The sequence below is a fragment of the Meleagris gallopavo genome, chromosome 1, assembly GCF_000146605.3.
Source record: "Meleagris gallopavo isolate NT-WF06-2002-E0010 breed Aviagen turkey brand Nicholas breeding stock chromosome 1, Turkey_5.1, whole genome shotgun sequence".
Taxonomy (NCBI): domain Eukaryota; kingdom Metazoa; phylum Chordata; class Aves; order Galliformes; family Phasianidae; genus Meleagris; species Meleagris gallopavo.
The window spans coordinates 66,840,857-66,856,700 of record NC_015011.2 but is presented as its reverse complement, the minus strand read 5'-3'; the positions used below and the strand labels follow the sequence as shown (position 1 = coordinate 66,856,700).

At 37.9% G+C, this 15,844-nt stretch overlaps 1 protein-coding gene across 1 annotated transcript in view; it reads right to left on the bottom strand.

Annotated features, from left to right (window-relative positions):
* KRAS (KRAS proto-oncogene, GTPase) overlaps positions 1–15,616 on the bottom strand; it is a gene marked incomplete at its 5' end in the record, with an annotated part of 20,702 nt that extends 5,086 nt beyond the window's left edge. Inside the window, 3 exon segments of the mRNA NM_001303223.1 lie at positions 6,821–6,980; positions 9,214–9,392; positions 15,491–15,616. Of these exon segments, the coding sequence (NP_001290152.1) occupies positions 6,821–6,980; positions 9,214–9,392; positions 15,491–15,601 (450 nt within the window).
* Between the last annotated feature and the right edge of the window lie 228 nt (positions 15,617–15,844).

Genomic DNA, 15,844 nt, shown 5'->3' with positions numbered 1-15,844 from the left:
TTTTTTAGAAAACATCTAATGATGCAGCTCAAAGCAGTCATTCATCACTAGAAAGCTAAGAATATACTAAGTTTTTACTAGATGTGTTCACGCTTATAAAAGAAGATTCTCTCCTTCCCTTCCTCCCTCCTCCCCCCCCATTAAAGGAAATCTTCCTTCAGTTACAACAATCTTCTTAAAGACAGAAGTCAAACTCCTCTTACTTTCTGCATGCTGTTTTACAGCGTGAAAAAACTGTTTTTCAATGAGTTTTTAAGCAATAGGAAACTCCACATCGTCTTCCTGCTTAAACAGTCCATTAGAGGAGTAACAGACCACACTCACAGTAAGAGGCAAAGAATCAACTCGAGGAGCTATTGTGATTGTTTACCCAAACATCACTGGAAATGATTTAGACGAGCACTTCTCACACATTGCCAATTCTTCCCTCTCCCCTTTCTTTTTCTTGCAGTGCAGTGTATTAATTTAAAAAATGATTATTTGTGAGAATCCTGCAACTGTTCTTTCCAGTTGTACTTCACCATTGCCTTTTCCTCCCCTTTATAAGGGCTCCAAAAAAAGATAAATAAAATAATCAAGAAACCTCCTTCTACATCACAGAAGGACTGTAAGTTTTATGATCCTCTCCCCTCAGTTCATCAGCCTGAAGATCCACTCAATATACAGCTTCTGCAGTATCTGCAATAAATCAATGTTAAAACATTTCCCTCCCAAATTCCTGAGGCACAAAACAAAATCTCTATTTTTACAGATGGAGAACTTGATATGCAGTAAAGATCTTCTTTTAACCTATTTATCAAAAAAAAGAAACAGGAAAAACAAAGTAAATCTATAGGTGTTTGCTAGGTATGTTATTCAGGACTGCCACGCTGAAATCTGAATAGTATACTTCAAATGATGTAATCAGTTAATCATAAAATGTCTGATTTGCAAAATACTGTTGATCAGTGTTATTCAGCAAATGACTTTAAAACTTACCCTATTACATTACAAAACTTACCCTGTTACATTACAAGGCATTTTTTAATTTTCATGCACCCTGGAGTCTTTTCTTCTTTGCTGATTTTTTTCACTCTGTACTGTCGAATCTCTCGCACCAATGTATAAAAAGCATCCTCCACTCTCTGCATTGTAAAACACAACTCCTTAAAAACTGCTTTATTGACAATCTTGACATATTGGAACACCACGGCAGGGAAAAAAATACCAAAATTATGAGCTTTACTTGAGAGAAGTCTATGGATATCCAGATGGCCCACAGAAAGTCTGTGTTCATATTGAGTCCAGAGATGATAATCAAAGATCCCGTCCATCAGAGTAGATGGAGAATTTTCTTCCATTTCTTCCAGTGCTGAAAATAGAGCTTCAATTTCTGAGTATTTTCACATAATTTTGTGGGTGTGAATGTATTTTGCAGACAAAAAGCCCAATGAGACTGGTAACTAGGGGGCACTTACATACAGCTAGCCAACTATTTTCACTTCTTAGCCAAAGCCAGAACCTGTCACTGTTTAGGCTGGCAAAGAAAAGTAATCTTGTTTATCTTCTGTTCTTTAAATAAGTACTTGCTTTGCAAAATAGGTGCAACAAGCTAATAAAATATAAAAAAAAAGTTCATAGTAGGAGTTGATAAATAAATTCCCTTAAGAATACAAAATTCCAGAGAATACTGTTTTTAAAGCTTTTTTAGAGAGCAAGGATTATGCTAGCAGGTTTAGAAGAATGGGTTTCTGAGTCATGGCAAAGTGCTTTCTAAGAAGCATCTCAATGGTATTTCAGAATAACTTCCCAATGTAAATACTGTAATAAGAGAAGTTATTCTTCCATGCTGACAAGGCAACAAGTTCATTACTGATGATGTGTAAAAGCTTGGTTCAGATCCACATATAAGGCACACCTGAGTTCTTCTGGCCCTAAGGTAGCACTACATCCATACAGACTGTGACCTGCTGCTGTTCACGTCTTCGTTTGGCTACAGACAGCTGCTCAAGCATACCAGGGCCAAGAGAGCAGCATTTCACCCTCTGATCTCACACCCTACCTCTCCACAGCTATGCCTTTACACCACTGAGAGATAAGGATACCATAAGCATTTAAAGAAAAAATAATGAGGGTTGGTACATTTCAGCAAATAGAAGAGTACAGCACTATCGTTAAGTTGGTGCTAATGTTCAGCTATAGCTTTTAAAGGAGATCAAATCTCTCCTCAGTCGATCTCATGATTTGTCTCTTCTGCCAGATCAACACTGTTGTTAATTTAACACAAGCTCATTATTTGGAAATAAAATTGAAAGAGACTGAACATCAAGAACACAGATTAATTTAAACCCCAGAACTTTATTACTACTCAAGATCTGAGCTTCTATATGACAGATTTTCTTTAAGTTACTCTCCTGCTCATCTTTTTATTGTGCACCCAATTATGAAAATAGCTAACATTTGCTGCTACAGTTAATGGGTCACTTTGCATGAACCACACCATGGGCTATCTTATTTAAGACTGCTGCTTATTTGTGAGTTCTTCCAAACTACAGCCATTCGAATTTAAGACTAAATTAATTTATTTCTTGGGTGATATCTGTTACACAAGATGCATCCAGTAAGCATGTAGTGAACTACTGACAAGTTGAGTCTTCTTAGGTTCCAGGTCTTGAAAAATTTAAAGGCGCTATTACAAACATCAAAACTCAAGTAAAGCTCATGCTTTCATGTTTTCCTAGAAGGCATGGAAACTTATTCCTGAGGAGGAAAGACTCAATATTGATCAGCTGCTAGGTGCCAAAGCACAGGCTGTACGAGAATCAACGCTTTGCAAATCTACTGTTTTGCAGTAGAAATACATAATTTGATTATGGAGATTTCACATGAATAATCAGGCAACAGTTTGTCACTCTATGTTTATTGCCATCTTTCCCATCACCAACAGGAGCCATGATTTGCTTTAGCAATGCAGAGAGACACAGAGAGACAGACAGAGTGAAAAAAGAAATTGCTACTACTGCCACCATCAAGAACAGTCTTATGAATGCTGTTGAGGAAAATTATTTTGAAAACAAATGCATACAAAGAAACATTTGCTAATTTCATTAGCACAAGGTGACATTTTTAAAGAGCCAGGTGCTACGCTCTTATAAACACAAGTCATTTTAATACCAATTTCCTTTAAGAGTTTTCAATATTACTTCCTTAAATAAGTGTGGTTTACACAACTAAAATATAATTAACCAGCCAACAGAAACGGAAGCAAAAAAATACCCTTCAGCAGAGTTTAGATTTTGAACAATGTGAAGAACCCATGATCTCAATGGCAATGTTTTCAACATGCTTCTGACTTAGAAGGTAGTCAAACATTCAACTGAAAGTTGTATAACTGAGTAAATGGCACAGTAACAAACACCAGATCTAGTAGCCCTTTGTCAGGATAATCCTGCCCCTCCTCTCTCACTCCCATGATGGGGGACTATGCACTATATGCACAGGGAAGAATTTAAAAGTAAAGGTTGTGTCAGACAGAGAGACGTAAGAACAGCTATAAGAATAAACCCTGACAATTCTTACTCTTCTGCATAAGGACTGTGAAAGGATAACTGATGCAACCCACACTACAAAACCACCAGTACAGACACTGGTTTACATATACAAAATAGCGATAGTGCTATTTATAAAAGTTACATGATATTCACTTTAGTCAGTGGTTTAGCTAACAAGAAAAGAAAGAACACCCCATTAACCACAACCAATAACCTACAGCCCTATACCCAAGCTGTAAGATCCATTAACTTAATACTTTACTCTTCAACTCAACAATTTGTATGGAAAAGAAAAAAAAAAAATCACACAAGGATTTGTGTAACAACATGACTTTTATGCAGTAAGGTTAAGTTTATATCTTTATCGCCAGTCAGAATGAAATGAAAACCAATTACGTTAACTTCTAAAATACTTCCATTTCAGTGTTACCTCCTTTCCTACTTCTGGCTATCAATTATCAATACCATTAATTATATAAAATCTTAAACAAAATCAGGATTAGTGGGAAGAGATACAAGATAATGCCTGAGCACACGGCACTGTCTTTTAAAAGACACATCTCGTCAATCAAAATAGAACACAGGTAACTCCTCTGTAGTTCCACCTCCCTTACTTCCTCACCTGAAGCCCTTTTGCTTCTTGTTGGTCTCCAGCAAAGCCGTGGCACAGGGAATGGCAAAAGCAAGTGGGCAGCGGGGAGCCCTCCAGCAGTGCATTAGTGCCAGCAGCTGCACAAATGGAAGAGTAAGAATGTTCCTGCTGCTGAATAATCTTCTTAGGCCTTATATAAACTCTCAAAGTTATTAGGCCATCAGCTGCACTTGCCCATGGCACAAGTTCTTCATATAGCCACAGAAAGGATCAGATGTATAGACATCTCCTCCTCTCTCATTTCTTTTTACACCAAGGACTGAATTCTGCCTACTAGAAATACATTCTGTGGGCCACATCCAGCTCATAAAATGGTTTGACTCCTCAACACCTCCACTTCAGAGAATTACTTTGGAAGAAGGTATATGTGCATGTATGTATTTTATATCAGTTAATGTGACTTAGAAGTCATAACACACATATATATACAAATGCAAATATTTAGATGAACTTGCTGTACTTAAAGATCAGATCCTTCCTTCAATTCCATTCAATCTTACTATTTTAATAACACTGCATCATTAGGAGGTTTAATGCCACACTGTAAAATAAACATATCTAATGGTTCACCTTTTGAGATTGTAACCTTCCAAAAGAGACCAGTAGGTATCTCCACCATAAAATCTGAGACTTTTGGGAGACTACTCATCTGCAGAGGGTGTAACGATCAGCACTGAAAAACGAAAGGCCAGCCCCTTTTTATAATATTTCAGTTGACAACTCTAGAAATATGAAGTAAAAAACCACCAAGAAATAAGTTGTAGCAGTTCATACATGAGTCATCCATTGTCCAGTGAAAAGTACAAAGCAGACCCCTTAAGAGTCATACCTGGGTTAAAGAGAAACAAAGCTGATACTACTTTGCATAACTGAAGACCAGAAAACTGAACAGGAATGGCAATTTGTGAGTGTGAATTTTTTTCTAGGTAGGCTTATAGGAGTAACCTCAAGACTGGGGCTTCTTTGAACATTACATCATTTTCAATCCACTTTCATTAGAGGATTTGAGAAGAGTATTCCCTAAACAACACGTGACACTATAGAGCAGGCTGAACGAAGTAACATCCAGATGTTAGCACAGCATTTGGATTTCAAACCTCAAATGCAATTTCAGAGTTCTTCCCTTTTATCTTAACATCTCAATGACAGCTACTAACACAGGAGCTTCTAACCACCATAATCATCCAGACCGTTTATATGCCACACTCTTTCTTGTGCCTCATTGATCATCAGCCACTGAAGTTCTGTAGCTCTATTTTACTTACCCTACCTGACAAGGGTTTACTGGCTCTTCCTTATTGCCTGAAGTTAGAATTCCATTGAATCCTCAGCAAAGTTTCAGTAATCAGTCCAGGTCTTAACTTGTCAGAAACCTGGGTGGGTGCAGCATATTTGCACTAATAAAATTGTCATTCCTTTTAATACAGAAATAATTTATGTACTGTTTAAGAAGAAGTTCTGTCAAGTGATGCAGCTCCATCTATTCAGCAGATGTATGACATAACTCAAATTGCATTCTGCCCTTATTTGCCTTTTTCTGCTATACCTATGTACTGATTCATAGTTCACATGCAGTACTTTTGAAGAGGCAAAGAATACAAGTTATTTGACCACTCTGATCTGCTGTAATTCCATACTGAGTGTAAGTCCCTGTTCTCCTGTGAAAAATATACAAATACCTAATAGCAAACCAACTATTAAAAAAAAAAGGAATGGTTTCTTAAGTACATAACCACTTTCATTTATACTGTATAGCTTATTTTCATACCACCTCCTGCACCTTTCTCCCAGAGAAGAGTTACAGAAATACTGAAAGAGCCTAACACTGTCTCTTCCATCTACAGCAATAGAGTACAACAAACAAATGCATGCTCTAAAGATTTAGAAAACTATCACTTGACACAAGCAATCCACCCTGCAGAAATCATAGAATGTCTTATGCACCTTAAAGCCTACCTAATTCCTCTCCCTGCCATGGGCAGGACTGCACCCAACAGCTCAGGCTGCCCAGAGCCCCATCCGACCTGATCCTGAACACCTCCTGGGATGGGGCATCCAGTTTCCCTGGGCAGCCTGTGCTCCAGCACCTCACCACCCTCTGAGTCAAGAATGGTAATGAATTTCCTCCTAGTATCTAATATTCAAACCACCTGTAGCTTCAAAAAGACTTACGGTCAATCGCTTACTTATAAAAAGGTATTTGAAGCATGTTCCACTCATGTTAAATTAACACCTTAAAAGATTCTTTTGTTATTGAGGGAAAGGCTTAGAATAAACTAAAGCACTATCTGCTGAATCCTCTTGCAGACGAGAGAAACATTCCACCTCTAAACAGGTGTACTTTTTACATACAAAGCCTAGCATAATAAGAATTCTGCAACTGACAGTGGAGAGTACCAGCAGCCCAGGTCTCATTCTTTCAGTTTGCGCAACAGAAGCAAATCACAAATTAACAAACAATTACCACAATTACCAGTAGTCAGAGAGCTGACAGAAAGAAAAGACACCACAAGAATTTCTACTCTGAAGAAACAAATCCATTGCTGTAACCAAGCGATTGGTAATGCTCAGAATGATTAACTTGATGAAAACTGAGCTGAGAGTGCTACATTTTGATTTGGTAAGTTGTGAGCTTTACCTGTCTTGTCTTTGCTGATGTTTCAATAAAAGGAATTCCATAACTTCTTGCTAAATCCTGAGCTTGTTTTGTATCTACTGTTCTGGAAGGCAAATCACATTTGTTTCCTACTAGCACCATTGGGACATCTTCAGAGTCTTTAACTCTTTTTATTTGTTCCCTAAAGAAAAAAAAAAAGAGTTTATTTCACAGATACTAATAGTTTATACAGTAGATTATAAAACACTAAAACAAATTAAATTATGGCATTTCAACATCATTCCTTACATTAATTCACTGCACATTCACTATTAGAAGCTATTAAAAAATGAATACATTGATCAAGTCTTATCAAGTTTATTACTTTATTCTTAAAAGGCTGGCATGTTGCAGCAAGTGTTTCTATCAGCAGTGCTCAGTAAGCCAAACTGCCATAGCTTCTCATGTCACCACACAAGAATCTTCCCCAAAAACAACAGTTAATGTCAGCTCTGATATAAATCTTACTACCGATCTCCCATACTTTGGGTTCACAATACCCAGTTCATTTGCTGAGATAAAACAGTCAAAAGCCCTCTGCCTGCACTGTGTTTTTCAGGCTAGGTCAGCATTATAAACTGCACATTTAGATAAAGGGATTTTAAACTCTGAAGACCACTGGTCTGGTTCTTTGAAAAGAGAAATCTGGTACAGAGTCTTTTCAAAGACTAGTTAGAAAATGTTTTTACAATACTATTTAGATGTACTTGTAAAGAATCTCAAATAACAATCATTTATTTCTTTTCTTTCCTTGCTTTCTTAAATAGTCTATAAGTCTTCTCCTTAATGCAGTCGGTGTTTTCAGTTATTTATTTAGAAACATTCAGCTTCAGCCTGCAAAGTCATCCACAGGTGTGTGAATGCACAGGAGGAGCTCTTGCATTCAGCTCACAGTGTTGAGTTAAAACACAGAGGGGCTTCCTGTGCAAGTCTACAACTATTTCTTTATGAAGCTTTACAAGCAAACTTCACACTCCTTTTTGCCTTACGTCAACACCTTACCATTTCCTTCCTCCTCTACAGACAGAGGAAACTCCTTTCTAATAATCTGGTTACACAGTGAAGAGAGATGTAGGGTGGTCTTCTGAGCGCGAGATATTTTATATTTTTCATCTCTACTTGAGAACTCTAAACTATTCCATTTTTATTAGGAAGCTGCTGGTACCATCACATTCTTCACTTACCACATTTAGACATAGTGAAAGGTATACAAAGACTGGCTAGCTCAATTTCAGTTTGGAAAAGCAACAGTCCTGAAAACAAAGGGCGTACAGAACTCTCCTGATCCCACAGTTGCTACAGGAAGGTAAGCCAGCAGTGAACTAGTTTTGTAGCTAGAATTCCACCAGTTTAGCAACTCAAATCAACACTACACTACCAAATGAGCTGAACTGCTAGCATACAGGAGAAATAAAGCTACACAATCCAGACAGCTACAGCTCCTCACTCTGATTACCTGGAACTATCATGGTATCCCACCTTAAGTGGGGAAACAGTGACTTTAATTTGTTACAAAATGGGCAACTTCAGTTTCAAAGTAGATTGAAAAGTAGTTGAGTTTGTGGTTATTACTTACAGCAAGTCACTCCTATGCTATACAGCAACACAAACTCGACAGCATTTAAATATTTAACTTGAATAGCTTAACTTATGCATTTGGGACCAACCTTAAACTGATGCTGCTAAAATCAGTGATCTTTGGTAGGATTTGCCTTCTAACACAACTCCCAAGCAGAATTCAATGTAATATGAAGCTAAAAAGCAATAACTGTCCTGGTACTGATAACAGAAATAGAGACTGCTTCTACTTCCATTTTAGTGTAGCTGACATCAAGCAAACATGAGTTTCAATTTTGAACTAACTCAATCAGCCATCATCCTGGATGTGAAATTTCATATGGGTATCCTTTTTATTTTTCTTTAGGTGTCAGAGCCCACGTTACTACTTAAGGTACCCATTTAGATACCCTTGCATGGGTATTTTCCTCCTCTTCCCCAGAGAAGAAAGGCTAACAATGTATTATTTGTAAAATTTAAACTGTTTTTCATCTTTAATCCACAATTTTATTTATGGAATAGGCAGAGTTTACCTTTAGATAATTTCTTACTACATAAATAATATCTACTAAGGCAGTCATATTCATAACAGAAGAGCTTTCAGATATATTGCCTGCTTAACTCCAGAACGAAACAACAGATTTTCAATTACCAAAAATTACAGAATTACAAATGGACAAGTAAACTGCAACATTGCTAATTTGGAAATTTCCCTTTAAGTGCTATTTCATGAGAGGTCAATTCATTATCCAGTGTAAAAAGCAAACAACCCACGCAGCTAATACAAGAGTCAGTCATTTATCTTTCAGCATACACACCTATAATGGTGAATATCTTCAAAAGATTTTGTATTGTTTATAGCAAATACACACAGAAAGCCTTCTCCTGTTCTCATATATTGGTCCCTCATTGCACTATATTCTTCTTGACCTGCTGTATCAAGAATATCCAAGAGACAGGTTTCCCCATCAATTACTACTTGCTTTCTGTAGGAATCCTAAAGAAGAGAAAAAAAAACATGGTTAAATATGAACAAAGTTTTTAAGCACAGATAGTTCAAAAGATATTAAAGTTGTTAACAGTAGTTGATCATAACTGAAAACACTTACAATCCAATTTTACAGATAGGCAAATGAAAGCATAAGAACGTTGGTAGTCCATATTTCTGCTCAGACATTAATCCAGAAATGAAAATACCACTGGAAGGACATGTTCTGATTTGCATTCTACATCTTCAGCAAGTAACACTGCATGCGTATGCACATGTGCACATACACACAGCATTCTTATTTCTCATTTTGTACAAAGGGACAAAAAGTACAAATTGAATCCAGATCAAAAGCCTCTCCCTTTTTTCATATGAGAATTGAAGAAAGCTGTAATCCTGATTTGAAAAGATTTAACTATAAGCTTACTCAATTTAAAAAAAAAATAAGTGAAATGTGGCCTTCATTCTATGGATGTTAATAAAAACATCATGCCACAACAATGTACAAAATAATAAAATAGAAAAAGTTCACATGCAGAACAACTACTCCAAAAAGCTATGCCTCTGAAAAGGAAGTAAAGCATAAGCAGCCTTCAGAGTTTGAGACAGAAAAAGCTGTTTTATATCCCTAAGCAGCTGCATATAACATTTGTTATCAAATTACCAAAATTTAGTAAATACATTTGAAGTTCAAGTTTTTCAGACAAGACAGAGCAACACAAAGCACAAAATCAGACACAAGCCCTGATAGGTTCCGAGAGATGTTGGAACAAATTATTTCAACACTATCAACTCAAAGTTTTCAGGTCACTGACTCAAGTAGCTAAAATCTGTACAGAGTCCCAAGCAGCTAAAAGTAATGCTTATTTACAGGCCTTTTGGTGCTAGGCTTCTGTAAGCACATAGTTTCAGCAATAACGAGAGCGCGCGAGTCCTATTTTTTCATCCAAACCTCTATTTCCTATAAGCATTATCTCTTATAATAAGACCACGTCAATAAACATTAAAAATGTCACTGAGTACAACAACTGATTCTCAGTTAATAACACTCATAGCAAATAAAAGGCGTCAAGAGGAAATCATGGCATAACCTTTCGGATCCTTCAGCTGGAGATTAACATAATGTTGCTTGTGTTCTTGTTATATAAGCAGGATCTTTTTAATACTCTACAAAAAAAAAAAACAAACCTAAGCTGCTGTGAGATGAGCTGAAGTTGCAATTCTAGTCAACTTGGAGATGAATTCTGCATGACCTTCCTTCTTTTGCATGAATTTTAAGCACTATACGCTGTGCACTTTATCAATTTGGTGGTTTGGTTTGTTTTTTAAAACAGGTTTGTTCTTTCTTGTTGCTAATCCTAAAAACAAGCAGAAGACAGCTGTATAGAATCAGTATGCTCAAGTAAACAAATGCTGGGCTCTTATTTATCTCGAGCCTGGATACAATTCAACAGTATCAGGTAAAACGACACTGACTTCTTATCCTTAACATACAAGTACAGCTCCAACGTGATTTGGAAGTATTTATGTCACAGAAGTGCAAATTCAGTGTTCAAGTAAGCAATAGCAGTCTCAGAAATATAAAAGCTGAACGAAATACACAAGCTCCAGTGTATTTTAAGATAAGGTTAATGTTCCATCTCAGTGCTTAAATGAGAAGGAAAAAAAGCTTGCCCATCTTTATCCCAATTCACTCCAATCAACTGGAGATCTCCTACATCCTATCAACTTTATCATAGTTCAGCAATGTATTAACAGAACTTCTGGCATTGCATCAGTCATAAAAAAACCTATTTCACTTTCTTCTTACAATTTGACTGCTACTTTAAAAATACAAATTTCTGTGTAATTCATCACTCCAGAGGGAAAGCAACTCCCCAAAGCTGAGCTCTAAACAAAAGCTTTAAGTTATTTTCAAAGAAAACCATTTTTAAATTTTTCCTGCAAGAAATGCTAATTTTACTATGCCACACCAGCAGCAGTAAAGCTGCACGAGCACAAAGCACACCACAGGTAGACGAGCAAAGGAATGCCTTCGGCTAGTTTGTTCTGAAAGAAAACTAGAAGAGAGGATCTGAGATGGAAAAGACTAAGGATGTGGGAGAGAAAGCTTAAGTTTATGATTTCCTACCAAGTTGCTGAAAAAATAAATACTTGGCTTTTTCAGTTGTTGTTTTTTTTCCACCCTCTCCCCTGCAAAAAGTCAAGCCTAAAAAAAATCCTATTTGGCACTGTAAGAAAATCAAACCACCACATCAACAGCTCAGGTTGCTGAGACCCCCACAGCAGCACCACAGTGAATACCTGCCCACACAGACTGCAGATAACATTCAAATGTTACCATACTGTAAGAAATTACCAAGTCCAGGAAAAAAAAAAAATAGTGCAGGATGAACTGAAGAATTCAAAGCTAGTTACACTGCTACAATACCTGTCATAGAATCATCATGGAATCACAGACTGACCTGGGTTGAAAAGGACCACAATGATCATGTAGTTTCAAGCCCCCTGCTATGTGCAGGGTCACCAACACCAGACCAGGCTGCCCAGAGCCACATCCAGCCTGGCCTTGAATGCCTCCAGGGATGGGGCATCCACAACCTCCTTGGGCAACCTGTTCCACTGCGTCACCACCCACTGTGTGAAAAACGTCCTCCTAATATCTAACCTAAACCTCCCTTGTCTTAGTTTAAAACCATTTCCCCTTGTCCTATCACTATCCACCCTTGTAAACAGCCATTCCCCTCCTGTTTATATCCTCCCTTCAAGTACTGGAAGGCCACAATGAGGTCTCCCCAGAGCCTTCTTTTCTCCAAGCTAACCAAGTCCAGTTCCCTCAACCTTTCCTCACAGGAGAGGTGCTCCAGGCCTCTATCATCTTAGTGGCCCTCTACTTCAAAATGGAATAGCAGAACCCAACATGGGCAGACTCCCTTTAACAACAAAAAAACCCTTCTCTTGATGTTTTTGAAATCCAGCAGCTTCATTAAAATATCATAGTTATTATAAAGCTACTACTACATGTTGGTGGAAGTTCCACAGGTGCAAAGGTCATTGAAAAACACACAGACTTAAATATCAGTATTCCTAAATCGCTCAAGGGATTTTGCTAATCCAATTGAAAAATCCTTTGACAGCCAGCAAGGAGGACTGCTCCTTCTCCAAGTCACTGAAAACATGATCTAAATGCCAGTACATGTATGCTGACACTATAAAAAGAATTGATTTTAAAGAATCACAGAAGATATTGCAAATAAAGATTTAACGAATCTCGACCAGTAGAGGGCACCAGTCCAACTGCTCTGTGCATTAAGCCAGATCTCGGAGGGTGAGCGTACACACTTAGGAAAAAACCACTTAAAATTGCTTGGCTATAAATGTGTTTTGACATCCATTTCAAGAAAGATATGAAATTGTGATAAACACAACAAGTTTATTTCTGAATAACAGGAGTTACTCAAGCACAAAGTCTTTCCCTGTCATCAACTGTAATAAATTCAGACACAAGTTAAAAAATACTTTTTTTTTTTACTGGATCATGAGACATGAAGCTTCCCAAGCAGGTAAGTTATTTGTTCATTCACTAATTCCACTAAAAGAATACAACCGTGAATGTTAGAGAATGCATCCGTAGTTAAGCAACCAGTTGTTTTTTTTGGGTTTTTTTTTTTTCCCTCTCCTGCACTGTTTCAGCAATGTAAGAATTTAAAAAGAGATGAGTTTCACAATGGTTATCATGAAAGATTTAAAACAAATGAACAACCAGGTAGGTATGAAATCCATGGTGTACAACACACATTCAGATCTTTCCTCTGCCTACTCCAAAATACTTCATTATTTTTGAGGAAAAGGGCATGTTTTGGCAACAACAACAAAAAAACAGTAGAAAAAGAAACAGTAGTCAGTGAAAAATAATAGTTGTGACACTACTGAACCACTTATTTACTGGTCACAGCTGTAGCCTTATTTCCTCCTATTGCATGGAAAGCAAGCCTTCCTACAGCTACTGTTCTTTGGGCAGCCCCGTATCAGAACTACATCTATATACAGGAAGCACAACCAAACCCTTCTGAAGGGATTGTGCCCTAGCAAAAAGTGAAGCATTTAAGCCCAACTACAAGCCCACCAGCTGGAACCCATCTGCCTCTCAAATGACAGAGCGCCCCACAGTAACTGAACTATGTACTCCCTATAAACTTAACCATGATTATTCTGTAACACCATGAGCACACAAGGTGATCTACCAGGTGGGTAGAAAGATAGAACATCCATAAGGTCTCAGGATTCACAAGGCAAAAACAGCAACTAACTCCCTACAAGTTCTTGGCTGAGTACAAGCAGACTAATACTGTTACACTCAACAAGCTGTTGATGAAGGTAAAATCCATTAGGCTATAGGTTTCTCCCAGAAAATCATACTGGTTGACTGCAGACCACACCACAGCCTTACAGACAACCTACCTTGTCCATTACTGAATAAAAGCCACTGTTCTAGAATTCAATGTCCCTCCTACAAGAACTGCATGTTTTATTATCATTAAAGTGCCTTCGGCATTCCTCAAAATACTCAACTTGCTGATTAGCAAAAATCCCTCAAGTGATTTAGAACTGACATTTAAGTTCTTGCGTTCCTAAATTGTTTACACAGGTTTGTCCTTTTCAGACAACTTCTAACGTAGAATCGCAACAGTGCTTTCTGCAATATTTAAATGTACCTCTAATCCAAGAAACCTACATGATGAGCAAGTAGTACAAGCATTACCAACAACTCTGTAAGTTCCTTTTGCAACAAGAAGTAAAATCCCATTTTGCCTGTTCCTCTCAATGAGTTGTGTTTCTTGTTTTGTTTTTTTTTTTTAAGTAATGTTCTGTGTTGACATTTTGTTTTCAGATTTCAAATTTTAATAACTGAAAGAGCTACCTTCCTAGTGCAAGGTAAACATTCTTCCTATCTGTTCACAAAACTTCCAGCAAGCATAGGTTATTCTACCTGGCCACACACGAGACAAAGTACACAGGCACATTAAAGGTAATCCCTAACACAGTCTGATGCATCCCTCTTTGGGGGAACACCAACTCAGGCCTGTACTTCACTGAAGAAAGACAGCCTCCTACCATCTTGGGGCACTGGTTCCTTTCACTCATGTCTACCTGAGAGTGACTCCAGAACCATTTCTGAGTCACCACATTAAGCCCAGATTTATACCCTTACGATCCCTTCAAGTGAGCTTGGAAGCACCTCATTGTGTAAACATATAAATGAAGTCATAAGTTACAGAGTTTCAGTGCTGGGAACATAAAAATCCTGGGTAAGTTATAATGTCATTTCTCCTTTCATACAGTCTGAGGTTATTAAATCAAACTACCCACAGGAGATTTCAGACAACACTCGTATTTTTTTATATTTACAATGCCAGACCTGCCTACTCATTAAAAGTCTCTAAAATAACAGAACTGTTAACAAACTGTAAGTTTAAACAGATTTTCAGATTCTGAAGGACTGTGCCATGTACTGCAAAGAATTCACTACAGCAGTTATCTTACATCTTTTTCTAGACACACAGGAATATACAACTGCTTGTTAAAAAAAAATTAAAAAAAATCGAGTTCCAAATTTTTGCCTCATTCAGCATAACATCCCAGAACACATTCCTCACCATGTGACACAGATCCTGGTGATAAGAGCTGAGAAAGCCTGACACACGCATTTCAGAAATAAAATCTCTCCTTATGTGTGACTTTCCATTTTGATATTAAGAGGTTGATGTGGAGCTACAGTGAGTTTTGGCACCCTTCCTCCAATAGAGTTTGGCAAGTACTTCCTTACCAAGATCCTACAAACTCACGTTCAAAGTGTCCAACACAACACAGCAACTAACACGCGCCACATTTCCACTTCACAGCACTGCTCATTTTTCACTGTAGCTGTTGATCTACAGCCAGCTCAAGAAATACAGCAGTTTGCTAACGCCAGTGTGATGCTGTTCTTTACTTTTGATTTAATACAGTCTTGTTCCATAGTGTTTTTGCAGTAACGTCCAACAGCAAACAACTCCCAACAGCACTGCTAACCTCCCACCACACGAAGCTAAGACGGAGGTGTTTACCTCTATGGTAGGGTCATACTCATCCACAAAGTGGTTCTGAATGAGCTGTATTGTCAAGGCGCTCTTGCCCACACCACCAGCTCCAACGACAACAAGCTTATACTCTGTCATTTTTTAGCAGACCTGGAGGCAAAGAAAGCAACGTTAGGCAGAAAGGGTTGGGATCAGATCAGCGAGGATGCCGTCGGTGTAGCTTCATTCACTAACGCGTTCCTTTACTACTGCCGGAAAGCGGATCCTTCCCGGAAAGAGAGGACAAAAAGCTACGAAGGGAAGAGATTCCTCAGACAGACTCTCGTTCCCCATCGCTTTCTTCCCAAGTTCCAGCGGCACGGCAGCCCGCCCCGCCGCCCA